This window comes from Ziziphus jujuba, chromosome 2 (assembly GCF_031755915.1).
Source record: "Ziziphus jujuba cultivar Dongzao chromosome 2, ASM3175591v1".
Lineage (NCBI taxonomy): Eukaryota > Viridiplantae > Streptophyta > Magnoliopsida > Rosales > Rhamnaceae > Ziziphus > Ziziphus jujuba.
The window spans coordinates 24,935,997-24,956,719 of NC_083380.1; the positions used below are offsets into that span (position 1 = coordinate 24,935,997).

The 20,723-nt window shown below is 30.3% G+C and overlaps 1 protein-coding gene across 6 annotated transcripts; it reads left to right on the forward strand.

Annotated features, from left to right (window-relative positions):
* Positions 1 to 3,231: 3,231 nt before the first annotated feature.
* On the forward strand, positions 3,232 to 9,124 carry LOC132800596 (putative disease resistance protein RGA3). Of its 6 annotated transcripts, none has more exons than XM_060814670.1 (5): positions 3,232 to 6,385; positions 6,750 to 8,089; positions 8,253 to 8,338; positions 8,471 to 8,542; positions 8,650 to 9,124. In XM_060814670.1, exons 1-2 carry the CDS (start codon positions 3,715 to 3,717, stop codon positions 7,016 to 7,018), a joined length of 2,940 nt encoding a protein of 979 aa, XP_060670653.1. In that variant the 5' UTR covers positions 3,232 to 3,714; the 3' UTR covers positions 7,019 to 8,089; positions 8,253 to 8,338; positions 8,471 to 8,542; positions 8,650 to 9,124. The 6 variants fall into 6 exon arrangements, with proteins under 6 accessions (XP_060670653.1, XP_060670652.1, XP_060670655.1 ...); XM_060814669.1 differs by having other exon boundaries at positions 8,680 to 9,124; XM_060814672.1 differs by having other exon boundaries at positions 8,476 to 8,542.
* The last annotated feature ends 11,599 nt before the right edge of the window (positions 9,125 to 20,723 follow it).

The following is a 20,723-nucleotide window of genomic DNA, read 5'->3' on the forward strand; positions in this document are numbered from 1 at the left end:
TTACTAAATTTAACATAGGTTTTCTTTTTCATAACAACTATAATAAATGTTAATCTAGAAAAAAGAAATATAGTCAAATAACAAAAACAAAGAATAAAAAATGCTGACCGTACGAATCGCTTATGATACGTTAAGAGCCACAAAAAAAGAAAAAAAAATGTGGAATATTATTTTTTAAAATGAGTTCATCTACAAATTTGATCAAAGAGATTTATAATATTATTTAGTAGAATTTCAATAAATCTAGGACAAAATGATATTAATTTTTTAATAGGTTCTTGTAAAATTAAAATTTTAAAATTTTTCTAACACTTAAAATAACTTTGACATAACTTTGAAACTTAAACATAATTTTCAATAGCTTAAACTTTTAAAATTTGTAATAATTTACTTTGATGTAAGAGCTATTGTACTTCAAAATCTAAAATTCTTTAAATACATAATTAGGTCTCAGTGAAATTCCTATTTTTTTTTAATTTATAATATAATATAGTCATAATAAATTTTTTTTGTTCCTAAAATAATATATTTATGATAAAATTCCAAATTAGTGTACTTCTAGATTTTGTCTATGATAAAAGCATTGATAATATAGCTCCATCAAAATATTAAATTCTTCTATCAAAAAAAAAAAAAAATCAAAATATTGAATTCAATCTAAAATATATTATAATCCCACATAAAAAATAATAAACCAAATTATTTCTTATATGTAATGATTTTCATTGTTGTTCTTTTTCACAGATTTTCCGTTAAACCCACCAAATTCTTCACCGTGCTACTTTTTGTTGCACCATATTTTCCATGAAACTTTATCTATCATTTTTTTCAAAGCCTTCGCAAAGAGGGTCACCGCCCCTGCATAGATAAGAACATAAAGTCCTACTTTGTTTTTTTTTTTTCTCCTAATTGATTAGTTATATATATATATATATATATAAAAAAGTATATATAATCCATTTATAATACGGATAGTTTTCATATACACTATAATATTAATTATAATTTTTTATATTAATATTATAAAATTTTTTTATTAATACTATAATTTTCATACAAATTATCTTCACTATAAAATATAAAATACATGTTCGATGAAACAAATGAGAAAATTTAAAAGAAACCATTTTGTTAAAAATAAAATAAAATAAAAAAAAGAAAGAAAGAAATAAAGGAGGACTTTCGAGGAAAAGCAGGGAAAAGAAATTAATTTGGTAGCTGAGGACTTTGGAATGGATCCAAATTGTGCTGTTCTTTTTCTTTTTCTTTTTCTCTTTTTCAAGTTTTCGTTAAACCCAAGAAAGTTGAATCCGCATGCTTCACCTTTAATATATTTTCTCTCTCCATATTTTCCACAAAACTTTATCCATCCTTATCCTACTTTCGCAAAGAGGTTCACTGCCCCTGCATCGATAGGTACGTAAAGTCATATTTTTATTTATTTATTTATTTATTTTTATTTTTATAATTAATTAGTTAACATAAGTGGCCGACAAGTAAATTTTGGGAGGATCAATATCGTACTTTTTTTACCCACGCTGAATTCTTTTATTTACTTTAATCTAATTGATTCTACTTTATTCATGATTATTTTAAAATATATATAGATTATTTCCAACAACTTTTATCCTTAAAGTCAAATGCCGTTTAGTTAAGTTTCTTTTTATATACTTCATTAATTTATTCTAAAAAAATTTTACTCTTAGAATTATTAAAATCTTTATATCGTATGAACTAATAATTAAAAAATATAAGAGAACAAATGAATGGCATAAAATGAAACTTTACCAAGGGTGCATGGGGCATAGCCAAAAAAAAAAAAAAAAAAGAAAAACTTTACTAAATGATATTTAATTTTAAATATAAAATATAAATAAATAATCTGTATATATTTTAAAATTGTTATCTTTTTTAAAAAATATCTCCAGCGAATAAAATACTTTTTCAATTTTATTTTCATGATTTTCTATTAAAAATAAACTTTTTAAGATTTTTAAATGATTATCAATAAAAAATATTCAGTTTACTTTATTGATATTCAGTTTACTTAAAAATAATATTCAGATATTTTTAATGTATTGCATATATTATCTTTAAACTATATAAAAATTTAACTTGATTCGTCATACTAATTGAATTTTGGATGAAAAGTTAAGTAGGGATTGATGGTGAAACAAATGAGCAAGCTTGAGAGGCATTAAGGAGGACTTTCGAATAATTAACAAAAATAAAGAATAAAAAAATGTTGAGCATGCCAATTGCTTGTGATACGTTAGTAGCAAAAAAATAATATATGCGGAATATTACATTTTAACATGAATCCATTGGCTTTAATAAATTTATTAGAGGAGACTTATAACAATTTTTTAGTAGAATATCAGTATTTAAAACAAAATGATATTAATTTTTTTAATAAGGGTTAAAATTGATATTTTAGTTACGGTTAATTAGAAAAAAAAATCCTCACTTGCTGCTTTTCAAAAACAGCTTTTAAAAAAATATAGATTATTGTAAAATTAAAATTTTTAAATTTTATTAACATTTAAAATAGTTTAAAATTATTTGATAATTAATTTTTGAGCTCTAAAATTAATCTCATACGGAACTTAAATATATTTTCTTATAGCATAAATTTTTAAAATTTATAATGATTTGACTTGATATTGTAATTCAAAATTCAAAATTCTTTAAATATACAATTAGATCTTAGTGAAATTCTTTTTTTTTTAATTTGTAATATAATATAGTCATGACCCAAAAAATAAAAATTCTAAAATAATATATTTATGTCAAAATCTCAAATTGGATTTGGTCCCTGGTAAAACCATTACTAATCCACCTCCATCCAAAAATTGAATCCAATTAGAATATATTATAATCTTTGGAAAAAACAAAAAAAACCCAAATTATTTCTTACACGCTTTAATGATTTTTTTGTCCTTGTTTTTTAAGATTTTGCATGAAACCCACCAAAATTTTCACTTTAATACATTTTCTTGCACCATATTTTGCACAAAACTTTATCCATTATTTTTTTCGAATCTTCGCAAAAGGTTCACCGCATCTACGTGGATCGGAACATAAAGTCATATTTTTTATTTTAATTAATTAGTTAACATAAATGGCTGACAAATAAAATTGAGAGCATTACCATCGTACTTACACACATATATATATATATATATATATAAACAAATGAGCAACTTTAAAAAAAGGAAAGGAGGACTTTCGAACGAATCCAAATTTGCCTTTTTTTAAAATTTTTTTTTCTGCTTTAATCGTATTCCCAATATTTTTTCATATTGATAGATATAAGGAAAAGAAATTAATTCGGTAGCTTAGGACTTTGGAATGGATCCAAGTGTGCTGTTCTTTTTTTTTTTTAAAAAAGCAACAACAACAAACCAAAGAAAAAGGAATAGGAATGCATTTATTTATTTATATTTTTATTTTCACAATTAATTAGTTAACATGAGTGGCCGACAAATAAATTTGGCAGGATGTCCATCATATTTTATTACCCACGCGTAATTGCTTGAATTCTTTTATTTATTTTAATCGAATTGATTCAACTATACAGTTGACTATATTGATGAAGCAAATTATGCAACAAACGCCCCTGTAGATCATTGGAAAGGGAAGTTCCATCTTCCTCACAATACTATTATCTCCTTCAATTTCTAAGCTTTAAACAGTTATTCTCTATTTTCTAAAATGGCTGCAGATATAATTCTCTCCTCTATTGCCAAAATAATAATCGAGGAATTGCGTAAAGTTGCTGTGAAACAGATTGCCTCGTTATGGGGTGTTGATGACGACCTTCAGCAACTTGAAGGCACCATTTCAATTATCAATAGTGTACTTGCTGATGCAGAAAGGAAGCAAGTGCAAAATCAACAAATCAAAACATGGCTGGAGAGGCTTGAAGATGCTGTTTATGAAGTCGATGACTTGGTGGACAAGATCTCTACTGAAGCTTTACAACAGCAGGTGATGACTGGGAATATAATGGCTAAACAGGTACGGATTTTCTGCTCAACTTCCAACCAGTTTGCTTTTCGTTACAAGATGGGTCAAAAAATAAGATTTCTTCGGAGGAAGCTAGATAAGATTGCTGATGATAGGATGAAGTTCCACTTAGAGACCGGTCTTCCACTAGACACTCATGTAGTGACTGTAGAGCCGGAAGAACACTCATATGAACGGAAAGAAAATGTTATAGGTAGGGATTACGAGCAAACAGAAATCATAAAACGTTTGTTTGATATGAATAACGAGGAAAATTTAGCTGTAATTCCCATAGTTGGTGTTGGAGGCTTAGGAAAAACCACACTTGCACGACTAGTTTACAACGATGCAGAGGTGAGGAAGCACTTTGAGCTAGTAATGTGGGTGAATGTACCTAAGGTTTTTGATGTGAAGTTAGTTGTCAAGGAAATTATGAAGCCTGAAGTAAGAGATGAGAAAACAATGGATGAATTGCAGCAAGATCTTCGGCTAAAAATAGGAGGAAAGCAATTCCTCCTTGTACTTGATGATGTCTGGGATATTGATAGTCGTGAAAAATGGTTGAAATTAGAAGAATTGTTAAAAGATGGTGCAAATAGAAGTAGAATAATAGTAACCACTCGTGATAAAAAGATTGCACACGTTATCAATGGACGAGAGGAAAGAACTTACAACTTAGGCATCTTAAATGATGAGATGGCATGGTGTTTGTTTACAAAATTGGCTTTTGTGCATCGACAAGAGCCAAATGATCCCAACCTTGTGGGAATTGGTAAGGATATTGTGAAAAAATGTGGAGGAATTCCTCTAGTTATAAGAACAATTGCAAGTATGTTATATTGTAAAAATTTTGAAGAGTGGTCATCTTTCAAAGGAATGGAATTATCAGCAATAGATGAATATGATAAGAATATCATACCCATACTTAAGTTGAGCTATGATCATCTCCCATCATATTTGAAACATTGTTTTGGCTATTGTAGCCTGTTTCCTAAAAATTATGTTTTTGATGTGGAAATACTAATAAATCTTTGGATGGCTCAAGGATTTATTAAGTTATCAAATGATCATAACCAAAGTTTGGAGGATAGTGGTTATCAACATTTTAAGAATTTACTTTATAGATCCTTTTTTGAAGTAGTTGAAATTGATTATCATTCTTCGAAGGTAATAAAATGCAAGATGCATGATTGTATGCACGACCTTGCAACATTAGTGATGGGAACAAAAGGTGTTGTATTAAGTTCAGATGATGAAAAAACTGATGAAAGAACTCGTCATGTAGCATTCAATGATTTTTATTTGGGTTCACTACAACAAGTTCAAGCTTTATTGGTGAATACAAAAAGGATTCGAACAATTTTTAAGCGTGATAGATATTATGATTTATCGTACAGGGTATTGGAGGAATCAATTTTAAAATGCAAGTTTTTACGCACTTTGGATCTTCAATATTCAAGTCTTAAGAGATTACCTGCTTCTATTGATAAGCTAAAGCATCTCAGGTATCTTGACCTGTCAAGGAATGACATGAAGGCTTTGCCCAATTCTATTACAAGGTTGCAAAATTTGCAAACACTAAATGTGTCCTATTGTCAGAATCTTCAAGAAATACCAAGTGGCATTACAAAAATGTTCAACCTCCGACATCTTCATATTGAAAGTTATTCTGGTACCACTTTACATGGTATGCCAGGTGGCCTAGATCAACTGACTAATCTACAAAGGTTGTCATTACTTCCACAAGGGGATTTATGGAACCAATGGATTCCATTGAATAACGAATCCTTTATCTTGCATCATATATCCAATTGGAAAACTCTAGATATGAGGGGTATTGATGATCTGCAACATTTACCAGATGGGTTGAAAAGCTTCACTTGTCTCCAGAAGCTGAGAATTGAAAGATGTTTAAAGTTGGAATCTTTATCGCCAGGCCTGAACCATCTCACATCACTTCTAAATCTGAGTATCAAAGGATGTCCAGAGTTAGAATCTATATTTCCAAGTCTTTACCATCTCACCTCGCTTCAACGATTGGAAATTGGGTTTTGCGACAAGTTAGAGATGTCAAATGGTGGTAGTGATGCAACAATTCAGTGGCAACGCTTTGAAAGTCTTTCAGTTTTGATATTGAAGGGCCTTTCAAAACTAGTTGCTCTCTCTCAATGGCTTCAACAACTCACTAGCCTCCAAGAAATTCAAATTATTGATTGCCCCAAATTGAAGTTACTGCCTGAATGGATCGGTTCCCTAGAGACACTGGAAATCAGAGAATGTCCCATCTTGTTGGAAAGATGCCGAGATGATATTGGGGATTATTGGCCTTTGATTTGCAACATCAATCAGCTGATTTTGTCTCCAGTTGGACGAGAAGGTATGTTTGTTTCTAAATAAGCTCTGTTTTCTACTCTGATTTTGTCTTCGATTAAAAAAGAAGGTGTGTTCGTTTTTAAATAAGCTTTTCTTTTATTTATTTATTATTTTTGTTTTTTTGGGGTTTGGTTTACGTTGTTTATTATACATATCTTTTATTTCTTTAGATATAATTAATTAATTCATGATACAGAAGGGAAACAATTTCCCTTCAACAATTACTAGTACTACAAGTTGTTTAAAAATAAAAAATAAAATAAAAAAATAAAAAAACAATTAATAAGTGTAATTAATCTCAACGTTTTATGCCACGTGGGTTATGTCAACTGACTCATCTAAATAAAACGTATTTTCACTATTTCCAGCGGAGTTTTCACGCGAAGGGGTTGATCTACAGGGATATCAATCGATTCCAATGAATAGCGAATCCTTCTTCTACCATTTATCCAATTTGAAATTTCTGAACATCTGCTATAATGGGGATCTGCAGCATCTACCGGATGGGTTGAAAAGACTCACTTCTCTTGAGACGCTGGATATTGGATATTGTTCAAAGTTGCAATCTTTATCTCCAGGTCTTTACCATCTCACGTCACTTAAACGATTGTATATTTTTGGGATTGCGAGGAGGTAGAGATGCCAAATGATGATGGTAGTGATGCAATTATGTGGCAACACCTTCAAAGCCTCTCTGTGTTGTGGTTGTGGCGACTTCCGAAACTAGTTGCTCTGACTCAAGGGCTTCAACAACTTACTACTCTCCAACAAATCAGTATTAATCGATGTAAAAATTTAGAGACTTTTCTGGAAAATATCAGCAACCTCAAATCGCTGAAGCAATTACATATTTGGAATTGCCCAAAGTTGAAGTCGCTGCCTGAAGGAATCGATTGCCTCACCTCTTTAGAAACACTGGAAGTTGGAAGTTGTCCCACTTTATTTGAACGTCAAGATATTTGGGATTGCAAGGAGCTAGAGATGCCAAATCATGACGGCAGTGATGCAATTATGTGGCAACACCTTCAAAGCCTCTCGGCATTGCGGTTGCGTGGACTTCCAAAACTAGTTGCTCTGCCTCAAGGGCTTCAACAACTTACTACTCTCCAAGAAATCCATATTTCTGAATGTGAAAATTTGGAGGCTGTTCTGGAAAATATCAGCAACCTTAAATCGCTGAAGAAATTATATATTTGGAATTGCCCAAAGTTGAAGTCGCTGCCTGAAGGAATCGATTGCCTCACCTCTTTAGAAACACTGGAAGTTGGAAGTTGTCCCACTTTATTTGAACGTCAAGATATTTGGGATTGCAAGGAGCTAGAGATGCCAAATCATGACGGCAGTGATGCAATTATGTGGCAACACCTTCAAAGCCTCTCGGCATTGCGGTTGCGTGGACTTCCAAAACTAGTTGCTCTGCCTCAAGGGCTTCAACAACTTACTACTCTCCAAGAAATCCATATTTCTGAATGTGAAAATTTGGAGGCTGTTCTGGAAAATATCAGCAACCTTAAATCGCTGAAGAAATTATATATTTGGAATTGCCCAAAGTTGAAGTCGCTGCCTGAAGGAATCGATTGCCTCACCTCTTTAGAAACACTGGATATTGAAGGTTGTCCCATTTTATTGGAAAGATGCAGAGAGGATAAGGGCGACTATTGGCCTAAGATTTCCCACATCAAACAGCTGAAGCTGAAGCCAATAAAAGGTATGTATGTTAAAACTCTGTGTTTTGTTCACATTAATTCAGATATGTTTTTCCATGTTCATTTGATATAATACTACTAATTGAATTAGTTCATGACAAGTAGGAAAAACTAATTTTATATATCCAACTTTTTTGTATATGACGGAATATACATTCACTGCAGAAGAACACAAAACTGATCCGCAAGAGGAATCCAGCTCTTCTAAAACTCGTGGGCTCTTCAATTGTGCGAAAATTTTCAAGCATTAAGTAAACTAATTAACCTTGAACAATTAATTATATTCTTATGTATTCAAATTCTTTGTATATGACGGAATACAAAATCATTATTTTGTTTATAATTTTGTTGACCAGAGCTTCTAAATTGCTCTTATATTGCAGAAGAGGAATCCAGCTCTTCAAAAACTTGTTGGCTTTTCAATTGTGCAAAAGTTTTCAAGCATTAAGGAGAAGGTAAATGAATAATCATGGCCTTGTTTGTTTTCCTGTGCCTTGTTTGTTACCTTGTGATGCTCATGGATAGAGTAAATGGTGGTTCTTTATATCTTATGGATTTGTAGGTGATGGTTCTTTATACCTTTGAATTCCAGGAGGCTAGTGTTGATGTTAGCATGAGTGGTGCAGAGAGGAGGGAGCTGAATGAGAGAGGAGAAGTAGGTTGGGACTGGAGTGATGATTCAGAATGAGAAAGCAGAGCTGATGGAACTGCACTTCGCAAAACCTTTTGATATTTAGCATAGTTACTCTAAGGTGGCAGTTTTGGGGGTTCTGAATTCGTGGCAATACAATGTTTCTTAGTTGAAGATATCAAGTTGAAACTGAGGACCTTGGTTTTCCAAATAAAGAGGTGATAAATATGTCTGTACATTTCCTACTTTTCTCTGCCAAGAACATGCATTTGTGCATACCTTTGCAATTTGTTTGTTCAATCCCCGGTTTATAATTTTTGTAGTTTTCTCTCATTTATTTTGGTTATGTTTGGAAAACTAATCACTGGTTCTGAATCATTTATGATGCAGAGTAGCTTTTCCCTCACTATGGCTCTTTATTTTGCCAATTTGTTGCAGTTTATTAGATCTCTTGGGTTTTTTTCAATTATTGCATGATTTGTTTGTGAAAGGTGATCTAGGACGCTTTCAGAGTTAATCGTTTTTAATGAATATTCCATATATTAGCGATCCGGTTTAGTTTTCGTTTTTTATGATTTTCTCCTAAACTATAAATTTCATCTTGAGTTTTGAGTTCTTCATTCATTAGGATCTGATTTGGTTAATTGGTTGATATGCTATCTATGATCGAGTCTCATCAAATTTAGCCTCATTTGTATGGTACTGGTTACTGGTTAGTAAATAGATATGAGTTGTAGATGTATATAATTAGTAGATACTAATTTTCTTTATATTCCTGGCTACTCATCGGTTAGAGTGATATGCCTTCAGCCATACATATAAAGTTGATTTATGAAAAATATGGGAGAACTTGATTTGCTGTAATATTCATTGTTATATTAATAAGATAATCAAAAACTATATAGATTATTGAATACAATCAAAAAATAAAAAAATCATCTTTCCTCTTTTTATTATTTATGATCCTATCAAAATATTAATCAATACCAAATGAAATAGCTATTTAAAAATTTGAAATTTTTTTTTTTTAATCTTATATTGATTGTATTCAATAATCTATATAGTTATTATTATAATTTTTATTATAATTGTTTTTTATATTTTATGGATGTATCTAAAAATACATAAAATCAATTATTATAAAATAATAAAAAATATATGTTATTATTTACTAATAATAAATAACTATATATTTATTATTATAATATTATAAATATAATGACCATAGACGTGAAGTGAGCATCAAGTTGATTAATTGAATATTATCTATTTCGAATGTGAAGTGAAGAAAGCGAAAGAATAAAATATATATTATTATTATTATAATATTATATATGACATAAATTGTATTTGCATGTATATGGTTTCTTAATCAAATGTATTTTTTGTATTTTTACATATATAAATATGATTGTAAGATTATATATTATCTATATTCTACTTTTTTATATTATATGGATGGTTGGTAATAATATATATTATATATAGAAAGTTTTTCTATAACGAATATTGACATACACATTAAATACAAGTCATAATTAAATTATATTTAATATTGAAATATAATATCAGGATCCCTTTTCGGGTCGTAGATAAGTCCTGATTCTAGGAAAAATTCTACTGGACCGTTTTACGGAAAATATAGCATCTCTCCTAAAGGTTGAGCATGTCACAAAACTTTTCTGTATAAAAACACACTTCTATATCATACTATCTTATTCTTCCCACCTTGTTACAAGAGATTCCACAAATTATACTCAAAAATATATTATGCGGTGCTGTTGGGATGCCAAGACAGCCATTTGTAAGTTTTTCTCTTTAACCTCCCCGTCAGAATAGTGCTTGGGACGTTGAGTACCATCTGGTGCCACTGTTATACGGTGTGGCGTGTCAAGTGATTTTCTCGATATGATTTTCAAAACAAATGTTTTAAAATGCATTTAAATTTAAAATATATTTAATCATGTTTTTTATCATCTATTTCAAATTGATGGTTTAAAATGTATTTTGCTATATTTTTATTAGTTATATTATTTATTTTAAATTGATGTTTTAAAATATATTTTATCATATTTTTATCATTTATATGAAATTGATGTTTTACATTGCATTTGATCATATTTTTATTAGTCATTTTAAATTGATGTTTTAAGATGCATTTTATCATGATTTTATTATTTATTTCAATTTGAGGTTTTAACATAGATTTTATTGTATTTTCTTATCTATTTCAAATTGAGGTTTTAAAATTAATTAAAATATTTCTTTTATTATTTCATTAATTTAATTAATCAAAATTTTATAAATTATATATTGAAGTTAATTTTGCTTTTATTGTTTAATTGATTTATTTAATCCAAATTTCATAAATTATATATTCAGGCTACTTTTTCCTTGATGCTAAAATTTTATTTATTATTTTATTTTATCTTATGATGTTTATTCTAAATTTAATAATTTGTTACTAAATTATTTTCAACGTAAATTTTAAGTTTTAAATTATTTGTATTTTATGTGTATTTTACTTATTATTTATTTCCTTGCCAACTAAGCGAAATGGTGAGGATTTTGAGAGAAAATTTTTATTTTTACATATTCATTATTTTTAATTACTTATTATTTATTTATTTAAGTTATTATTATTAAAAATTTTATTTTTACATATTCATTATTTTTAATTACTTATTATTTATTTATTTAAGTTATTATTATTAATTACCTTTATTATATATATATATATATATATTATATTAATATTTATGTAGTAGTTGTGATCACTCACGGGGATGATTAGCATTTCATGTTTTTAAATCCGTTCCCTTAGGCACAGGTTGTAGGTGTTAACTGTCCGAGGACAAGCTCGACATCTTTTGTCCATGCACAATCACAAGAAGTCCTTTTTCTTTTTTCTTGCTTCCTAGTAATATTTCTTCTTTATTCCTTTGTGCTATATTCATCTATGTAATCATTTGTAAATCCTATGATGCTCTGTATATTGTATTGGATATTTACGTAATTAATATTATGCTTATTCCTTGTACTGAAGTGTTGAAAATTTGTGGAATTATTAGTAAGGTGGGAGGAATAAGGTGGTGTTATTAGAAGTATGCTTTCAATGCAGGAAATTTTGTGGCTTATCCAACCTTTAGAGGAGATACTACCGAACTTTTCATTGGAAGATTTGGTAGGTTTATCTGGGATCAGGGTTTATCTTAGATGGGTCCTGACAACATCTACAAACTAACTAGTCACATACATTAAAAATATACGATATACATATAGTTACAAAAAAAAAAATGTCAACTCCTCATAATTATACCTCTAAAACATGATTAAATGTTTTAAATAATAAATAAATAAATAACTAATTCATTAATTAATTAATTACGTAAATAATCATGAAAACAATAACATAATTTTTGGAAAATATACTACGCTGATATCATTTTAATATTGAGTATTTTTACAACTTTTAATTCTCTTAGATCAACATAAATAAATAAATAGATAGATAAACAATTAAATAAATTTAAAATATTTCTCACAAAATATCCACCACTAAAATTTATATATTTAGAGTATATATATCATTATTTGAACCAAATGCATAAGGTTAGCTAAAATCAAATACAACATTTTAAACACATTAGCATAATTTAATAATATAAAGGTAAATAACATGTCAAATCTAGATTTATCAAATAATCACAATTAAACATAACAAATATTCCCATAATAAAATATTTACACATTCAATTTTAAATATACACATATATGTATGCATACACACTTATATATATACATATAAATATACATAATCCCGAAAATAATATATAACTCATAAAATTCAAAGTGTATAATAAATGTTAATAACACACATGCAAAGTGCTAGTCCCAAATTTAGACAATCGTAACTAAATAGATCAATAAATACATAAATAAATAAATGAACTACATAACTAAGTAAACAAATAGATAAACAAAGCTTTATTTTATTCTTAATTCAACATAAGCATCTAATCCCTTTTTGAAATTTTATAAAATAATCATTTAACAATGATTGGTTAACTAACTCCTTTAAATCCAACTTTTAATATATAGGTATATATATATATATATATACAACTTTGATTATACTCACATACTCGCATACATATATATATATATATACAAAATTTTAACAAGTGTACATATATTCCTATATATTCATATATATATATATATATATATATACATATTCATATATTCACAATATATACATACATCTACACACATGCCAAAGGTTTACGCACACATATACCTATATATATATATATATATATATATACACACAAAATATATGTATTTACAAACATGCACACACACACACACACACACATATATCTAAACATGTATATACACAATTTCACACAATTTTCACATTAAATATAAAAATTTACTCAAAATGGCAAAACCTCAAATACCTAACCATAATTTACAAACTATATATCAAATGAAAACTTGAGGGATGAGGAGTAAAGATACTTAGCTCAATCTTGCATATCCCGTCGCCGATGGCTGGAAAATGGGCGGGAAGTTTTGGCCAAACTTCAAACAATTATATCTCTTCAACCACTTGGAATTTGAAAAAATGGAGACCATATTTGGACTCACAGAGTTGAAAACTAAGGGAAGGGACCAAGCTTGTGGTCGAAACCATCGAAAAACCGACGAATGGGAAAACATCAACCGTCAATGTTGGAGCACTGATCCTAGAGCTTCCGCAGGCCAAATGGCTATTGATTTGGTGGCCAGGGTGGCATACCAGTGGGTCACCACACCGGCCAATGCGTGTCACCAGCCGACAGCCGAAATGTGGCCAATTAGCCGGTCAATAGAGAAAAGAGAGAGAGAGAGGTTTAGGTGTGTGCATGTGAGGAGAAGATAGAGGGGTGCTTTTCTACAAGTGGGAGAGAGGAGGGAGAAAGAAAGAAAAAGAAAAATATATTTTTTATAAGGTGACACATGGCACCCATCTAGTAGTGCCACGTGGTACTACCAATTGATGACATGCGGCACTTGTCAGGGACCCCTTTAATAATCCACTACCCGGTAAAATCAATCCTAGAAAAATAGATACAACTTTACAAGTTAGTAACTTTTCAGCTATAGGTTCAAATTAAGCGTGACACTAATCTATGAACTCGTATCGACAAGCACTATCACATGGTATATGAGTCCAAATCAAAATTGACACAATAAAAGGCCAACCTCGGGCTCGCCGATTAGTCCAAATCGCACCTTGTTATGACCTTAACTTTCTAATCTCTACTTTAATTTTGGCATACTACTAGTTTATGAACTTTGACTGACAAGTACTTCGCCATGGTGTCTCGATCATAGTGAAATTCCTCTCACATTAAAAGGTTTAGTCAACCTCGATCAACCTTAAGCAAACTTGATCAAATATTCAAATACAAAACGTTTTTCTCAAGTCATGGTATTACATTGATACCATGTGAGAAAATGATAATGCAGGTGAGAGAAAAATTTTAGTGAGAGAATTAAGAGAGAGAAAGAGATTCTTTTTATTCCAGAAGAATCAATTACAACTAACATATTTAGCTCACGGAGCTTGTATATAGCGTACACAGCTTACAAAATATGCCAATATCTCTGACTAACTAGTTGGTTTAGATCTAATTAAACTGTTGACTTGTACATACTGACTGTACAAATTTAGTTATAAAGCAACTAGCCATGCTGACTATATGAGAGGGCTTATTCTATAGAGTTGTAAACATAGCTCTAACAGTATTAAATTATTCTAGTTTCGCAACCGATGTTGAGCTTGCCAATTATTGCATAAAAAATGCTATTGCACCAAAGACAATTGTCATCAATGCTCACAAAAACAATAAAACTTATAGATCAAAAGACAATGCCAAAACACATGCTTTGGAGCAACTTAAACCAAAAATACCTTTACTTATAAATTTTATATGCTTGTAATATATAATTTGTTTACTAATTATCCTCTTCCTTGCTTTTTTTTTTTTTTTTCCAGTAAGAATATTGATACAATTTTAAACGAATAATAATAGTCAACGAAAACTTTACCAAGAAAATAAGATTAGGAGAGGATTTGATCCGTGTAATTATCATACCATTTAACTAAAAATTTTTTGACTAAAAAAATAAAATAACTAAATTGGAGATCTAAATTTTTGTGTAGTCTTGATAAGTGAGATTTTTACTCATTTATTTTACTCCTATTGATTGATTAATGGCTTAAAAACTCAAGCTTTATTTTATTTTTAATGTTTTTTTGTGAAAATTTTGAAGGGAAGCTGTACGTTGGAGCAGATTTTGGCAAATATGGGAATGGTCCATGCCAAAATGGAGTGAACCCATGCTCGATGCCATTCTCCATGCCAAGCTCCATGCTAGAAGGCCTCATTTCAAGCCAAGCCATGCTCCACGCCACCTTCCACGCCAAGCTCCATGCCATGGTCCATGCTACAAGCTTCACGCCAAGATGTGCATGTTCAAGCCTTCCATGCCTTAGCTCATGCCAACTAATAGCCTTTTTTCATAGAGAGAGTAGCGTTAAGTCACGCCAAAACAGCGTGTACCTCTAAAGCTCCACGCATCAAGATATTTCAGTGTTTTTTATTTTATGGGCATAAAAAAAGTGAGGATGAGGTGTCAAATAGGGAAGGGTTTTTTATTAAAATGAAAGGTGGATCGTCATTCTTGTCTAGGGTTTAAGGAAGAGAAGAGGCTCACTTTTGGGAAAAGAGGAAGAAAAGGAGGCACAAACACCAAGGAAGATTTTATCAAGATAAATACCGATGCCGCAATGAGCAAGCAAGGCAGTGTATTGGCTTTCATAGCCAGGAATGAAAAAGGAGAGACCATGCATATTCACACTTTCAAGTCTGACGTTTTCATCCCTGAAGTTGCGGAAATGGAGGCTATCTTAAGAGCCATGCAAGCTGCTACTCGTTTTGGCTGGAGCAAAGTTTATAGGGAGTCTGATGTTGCAGTAGTAATTTCAAGTATTACTACGAGAGATTTGAAGTTCATTCATTCGGCTGCTGAACAATTTTTTAAAGACATTCTCTTGCTTATTCCCTCTTTTGTTAGTATTTATTTTGGTTGGGTACCTAAGTGGGTCAATGGTATTGCCCATTATGTAGGAAAATGGGCTGGTAAAAATAGTTTTGTTGGTCCTTAAGATGGTTCTTTCCTACCCAAAACTTTTTAGTATAGTTTGATTTAGAAAAGTGAGCCTAAGGCAACCTCTTGAATGGGGGCTTTGTTTGGCCCTTCTTTTTTGGTTTCTAATGAATCCCTCGTTTTTCAGCCCAAAAAAAAAAAAAAAAAAAGAATAAATGTGATCTTGAATTAACGTTTTCGAAAGGTTGGGAAGCTATAAATTTTAAATTGCTATTAAATTATTGTTAGATTTGGCTATTGAAGTTATGGCACATAATAAAATGTATTTTAATATTTTATTATATGTGAAATTGTATAGGATTGTAAATGATATTTAGGTATGAATTGATTTGAAGGTTTGAGGAATTAATTATACTAAATTACTGTGATTAAAAATATGTTTATGTGTTCAATTATTTATTTATTTATGGAATTGAATTATTGTGGAAGAGATTAATTTTATGAAATTATTATTTACATTTTATTAAGTTTATTGTTGATTGAAATGTTGAAATTTTGATGCATAAATAATGCCTTTATGTGATTTTAATTATGTATCACTTTTATATATTTGTTTTTTCCTTATATTGTTTTGGTGTAATGGATTTCATAAATTTGAAGAAGAATACTTATATTTTAGTAATTCCAAAAAATATAATTATATATTAAAATATTTGTGGATTGGTTTTGTCATGACAAAATTAATGGATTTACATTGATGAATTTAAAATGATGGAATTTTGATAATGGTCTAAAGAAAATGTGGATTATATGGATCTGAAAGGAGGTATTTAATCCAGCAATATTTATGAGATTTTAATATTTGAAAATATATGATTTATTGTGTAATATTTAATCTTATGTGTTTAACTATGTATAATATTTCATGTGGTTTCTGTGATAATATTTTGGTATAATTGAATTGAAGGTTTGAAAAAAATTATTATATTAAATAATTGTGATCAAGAATTTATTTGTACATTTAATTGTTTATTATTTATGTATTTGATAAAAGCATATGAATTCGATTATATCTTATCAAATTTTAATATTTTATAATATTACAAATTTTATAGTTTTAAGATGCACTATACACGTACTGGTATTCTGTACTGCAGTAGTAATAAGCACACAAGTTCGTATGGTTGTCTTATGGGATGCTAGGGACCTGAGGGTTGGCAAGTTTTCTACAGTGCGCATAAGCCGCCCCCTTCCATGGCCAGGATGATTGTTTATTATATTTGATTATCCTGTGGTGCCATGAACTCAAGGGTCGACAAGTATATATGTACAGTTAGTATCAGTCGCACCCTCTTTGGCCGTAGGATGATGTTTATTAAGCGTGCAAGTTTCATTCATGGTTGTTCCTGTGAGGGTAGGCAAGTTTAATACAGATCGAGCACCAGCCGTCTCTGCCCTTGGTTGTAGGATGGTTGTCATGACAGATTAGTGTACATATATGTATGGCCATCTTATGGGAGCTACGGGTCCAAGGTATGGCAAGTCTTGTGCACAGTGAGCATAAGCCACCCCTATAGTCGACCGGTTAGCCATGGCAAGTTATAAGCAGCGGTACTGTCAGGACGCCGAAGCGACCGTATGCAAGTTTATCTCTTTAACCTCCTGTTAGGCAGTGCTTGAGACACTGCATACCGTAGGATGCCAATGGTATATAGTATGATGCATCAAGTGTCTTTTCATATACATACATGTGTGTTATATTGTATTATATTATATTGTGTTTGTATATACCACAACGTACGGGGACGACGATCCAATGTGGTCCATTTAGAGCTAGCCTCGTAACTATGTTGCCTACGAGTCTAGGGGATTGGACGGCCAATACGGGCAACTACCCTGGTCTGTATTGGTAGCATAGTACCGACAATAGCTGGAATCATGGATCATGCAGTATGTTAGATGACATCGTATGTACCTCCGTTACGAGTGTACATATTTCATTATATGCTATGGATTTTAAAATACGATTTTTATCTTATGTTACTTTATATATTCATGATTTGATATTTTAATAAAATTCTTAATTGATTTTATTATTATTATTGTTATGAATATTGTTATTATTATTATGACTGTTATTAACATGGTTGTTATATTCTTATATTTGTTGTTGTATTTAATTATTTATTTAATCATGATTATTATTATTATTATTATTATTATCAATATCATTTGTTATTTTTCCTATGTTTATTATTAGTTTTATCTTCATTATTGTTATTTTTAATAATATTATTATTATTGGTATTATGCAGCAGTCTTCGGGCAAGTGTGTAAGCCTACGAGCAAGTATATAAGCCTTTGGGCAAATGGGTAAGCTTGTGAGCAAATGTGGAAGCCTACGGGCAAGTTATGGTGTTATTGTTGTTAATATTACTATTATTAATATTGTCCTATTTTCTCCTGCTTACGTTATGTATTAGGACGCTGTAAAACGATATTAACATGTAGTATGGTACTAAGTGGGTGGTGTGGGCGGACATGAACATCTAAAGGTAGAATTCTATTCTTTACTTATTAGTTCATTTCTATTGTGTATATGCTTTTATATAGTTTGATATCGAAGTGTTGCGAATTGTGAATTTATTTGCAGTAAGGTGGGAGAAATAAGGAGATATTGTTAGAAGTGTGTTTTCTATGCAGAAAATTTTATGGTAAGTTCTACCCTTAAGGAGGTGCTATCGGATTTTCCATTGGAAGGTTCAGTGGTATTTCCCTGGGATCAGGGCTTGTCTGGGGTTCTGATGAGGGATTTTGGACGGGTCCTGACAAACACACCCTCCTCAACTACCATTCCTCTTTTCATGGAGTTTTTTTTATTATTTTACATCAAATTTTATCAAATTCCAAGAGTAGCTCAATGTCAATACTAGTTTTCCCTTCACATTTCTCTTTTTGACTACCATTAAGACCAAGAGAAGCTCCCTCATGCAATTGGTATAAAAATTCAAGTGGGTACCCTCCAAGGTGCCAGAATTATCAATTAAGAAGCTAATTTCTACCAAGTAAGCTCATTTTCTATAATCTTTAGCTATTTAATTTGATTGATATTTTGAGAAGTGTGTGGTGCTGATTTGTTGAGCAATTGAGCTCAAATTGTAGTTTGAGGGGTCATGGTGGATTTGTTGAAATGTTTTATGTTTGATTTTTGAATTTAATTTGAGGGGTGTTAAATTTGGATTGATCTCATTTGTTCAAAGAATGAGTTGTGAAGAAAAGTGAAATTGTGCACAACAAATGTTTGAAGAAATGATTGAGTGAGTTTGGGAAGTAAGTTGACATTGGAAAATAAGAATTTTTTTAAGAGTTTGAGAGGGATTTGGTCTGAAAAGCTTTAACTAAAATATACAAGTGGGAATGAAGAACTTTGGGAAAGTTAACTTAATCAAGAAGTTAGGATCTTGAACTTTCTTCAACAAAAAAGTGATTGGATTAAGTTTGAATCAATGCTTCATCACCATTGACATGAGCTTAATTATTGGAGCTTACAATGATCTAATGTCCCGGAGATCTTGGTTTTTGCCTGAAGAACCCGAAGCAACATCTCATCCCTTCATCAAGAAGCCCTTATCATTAAAAGGTCGGAAGAATCAAAGTTTGGGGGTGAATTTCGCTCACCCCCAAGTATGTTTTCTCTAACCCTTCTCTTTAACTTTAAACATTGGAGACAATGTTTATTTTAAGTTTAGGGGGAAGGAATTCAAAATTTTAAGCCTATTTGAAAAAAAAATTGTGCTTAATTATTGAAATTTGAAATTTTCAATCATCCTGTTAGAATTTTAAATTAGCTTTTTAATAGTCTATTTTTGTTTTGTGAAAAATTTGTAAATCCATAAAAATTTGAAATTTTTTGGGAAAATTCTAAAAATATTGTACCTTTTTTATGTTAGATTTTTATTTTTAAAAAAATCCAAAAATATTTTAGTCATTTGCTTTTAGTAGTTTTGGTAGATAAAATAATTGGTCAATGATAAATAAATTAATAATTAAATGCATATTCTTATGCTAATGGATTTGTAATTTGTTCACTTGATTATTGGAAGATAACTTGGATATTGTTGTTCTTGAGAAATTTGAGCACTTAATGATTATTGGCATGATATATAGCTTGTATTTTGATGAAAATTTGCATGGTTAAGGTACATTATTGGATTAGCTTTAGAACTTACACAATTTCAACTCGAGGTAAAATCCTAGTTTTATGTTGAGCTTATGAAATTTTTGAGGCCTTCCTTGTTGAGTTTGAGCCTTTTTGAAGCTAACCTTATGATTTTATATCCCTAGTACCCTTTATGAGCATGTATGATGCCTATAGAGATGCATTTAGAGCCTTGTTATTGATAAACTTCATTACCCTTATGAACCTAATTAATATTCTTTATCCCGCCTTTTTCATACTTAAGGAATCTTAGTATTGAAATGAAATGAATTTTAGCTTGAGTATGGTTTAGGTGAGGTGAGTGAGGAATCTAAGTTTGGGGGAGGAGAAATGGAAATTAGATTTTGGTGCATTCTCTATGAGGAGCTTGAATGTAGCTAAACAAGTAAGAGTTCAATTTTGGGGTACAAAGCAGAGAGTGATGATAGGGAGAGTGTATTTGAGTTCAACGTTAAAAAATAAAAAGAAAAAAAAAAGAAAAAAGAAAGTCCTAGATTTAGAGTTTGGAAACTCAAGGAAAGCAATGGAATTGTAATGTAACTATTTCCCTCTATATTATTAAAAAAAAAAAAAGAAAAAGAGAAAGTTTAAAACAAAAAAAAAAACAAAAAAAGAAGAAAGAAGA

What these genes read in the sequence shown, in the direction of transcription:
- LOC132800596 (XM_060814670.1), top strand. Translation starts at nt 3,715, where the DNA reads ATGGCTGCAGATATAATTCTCTCCTCTATTGCCAAAATAATAATCGAG. An exon ending in GTCTCCAGTTGGACGAGAAG is followed by an intron (nt 6,386 to 6,749) that starts GTATGTTTGTTT and finishes CACTATTTCCAG; the next exon opens with CGGAGTTTTCACGCGAAGGG.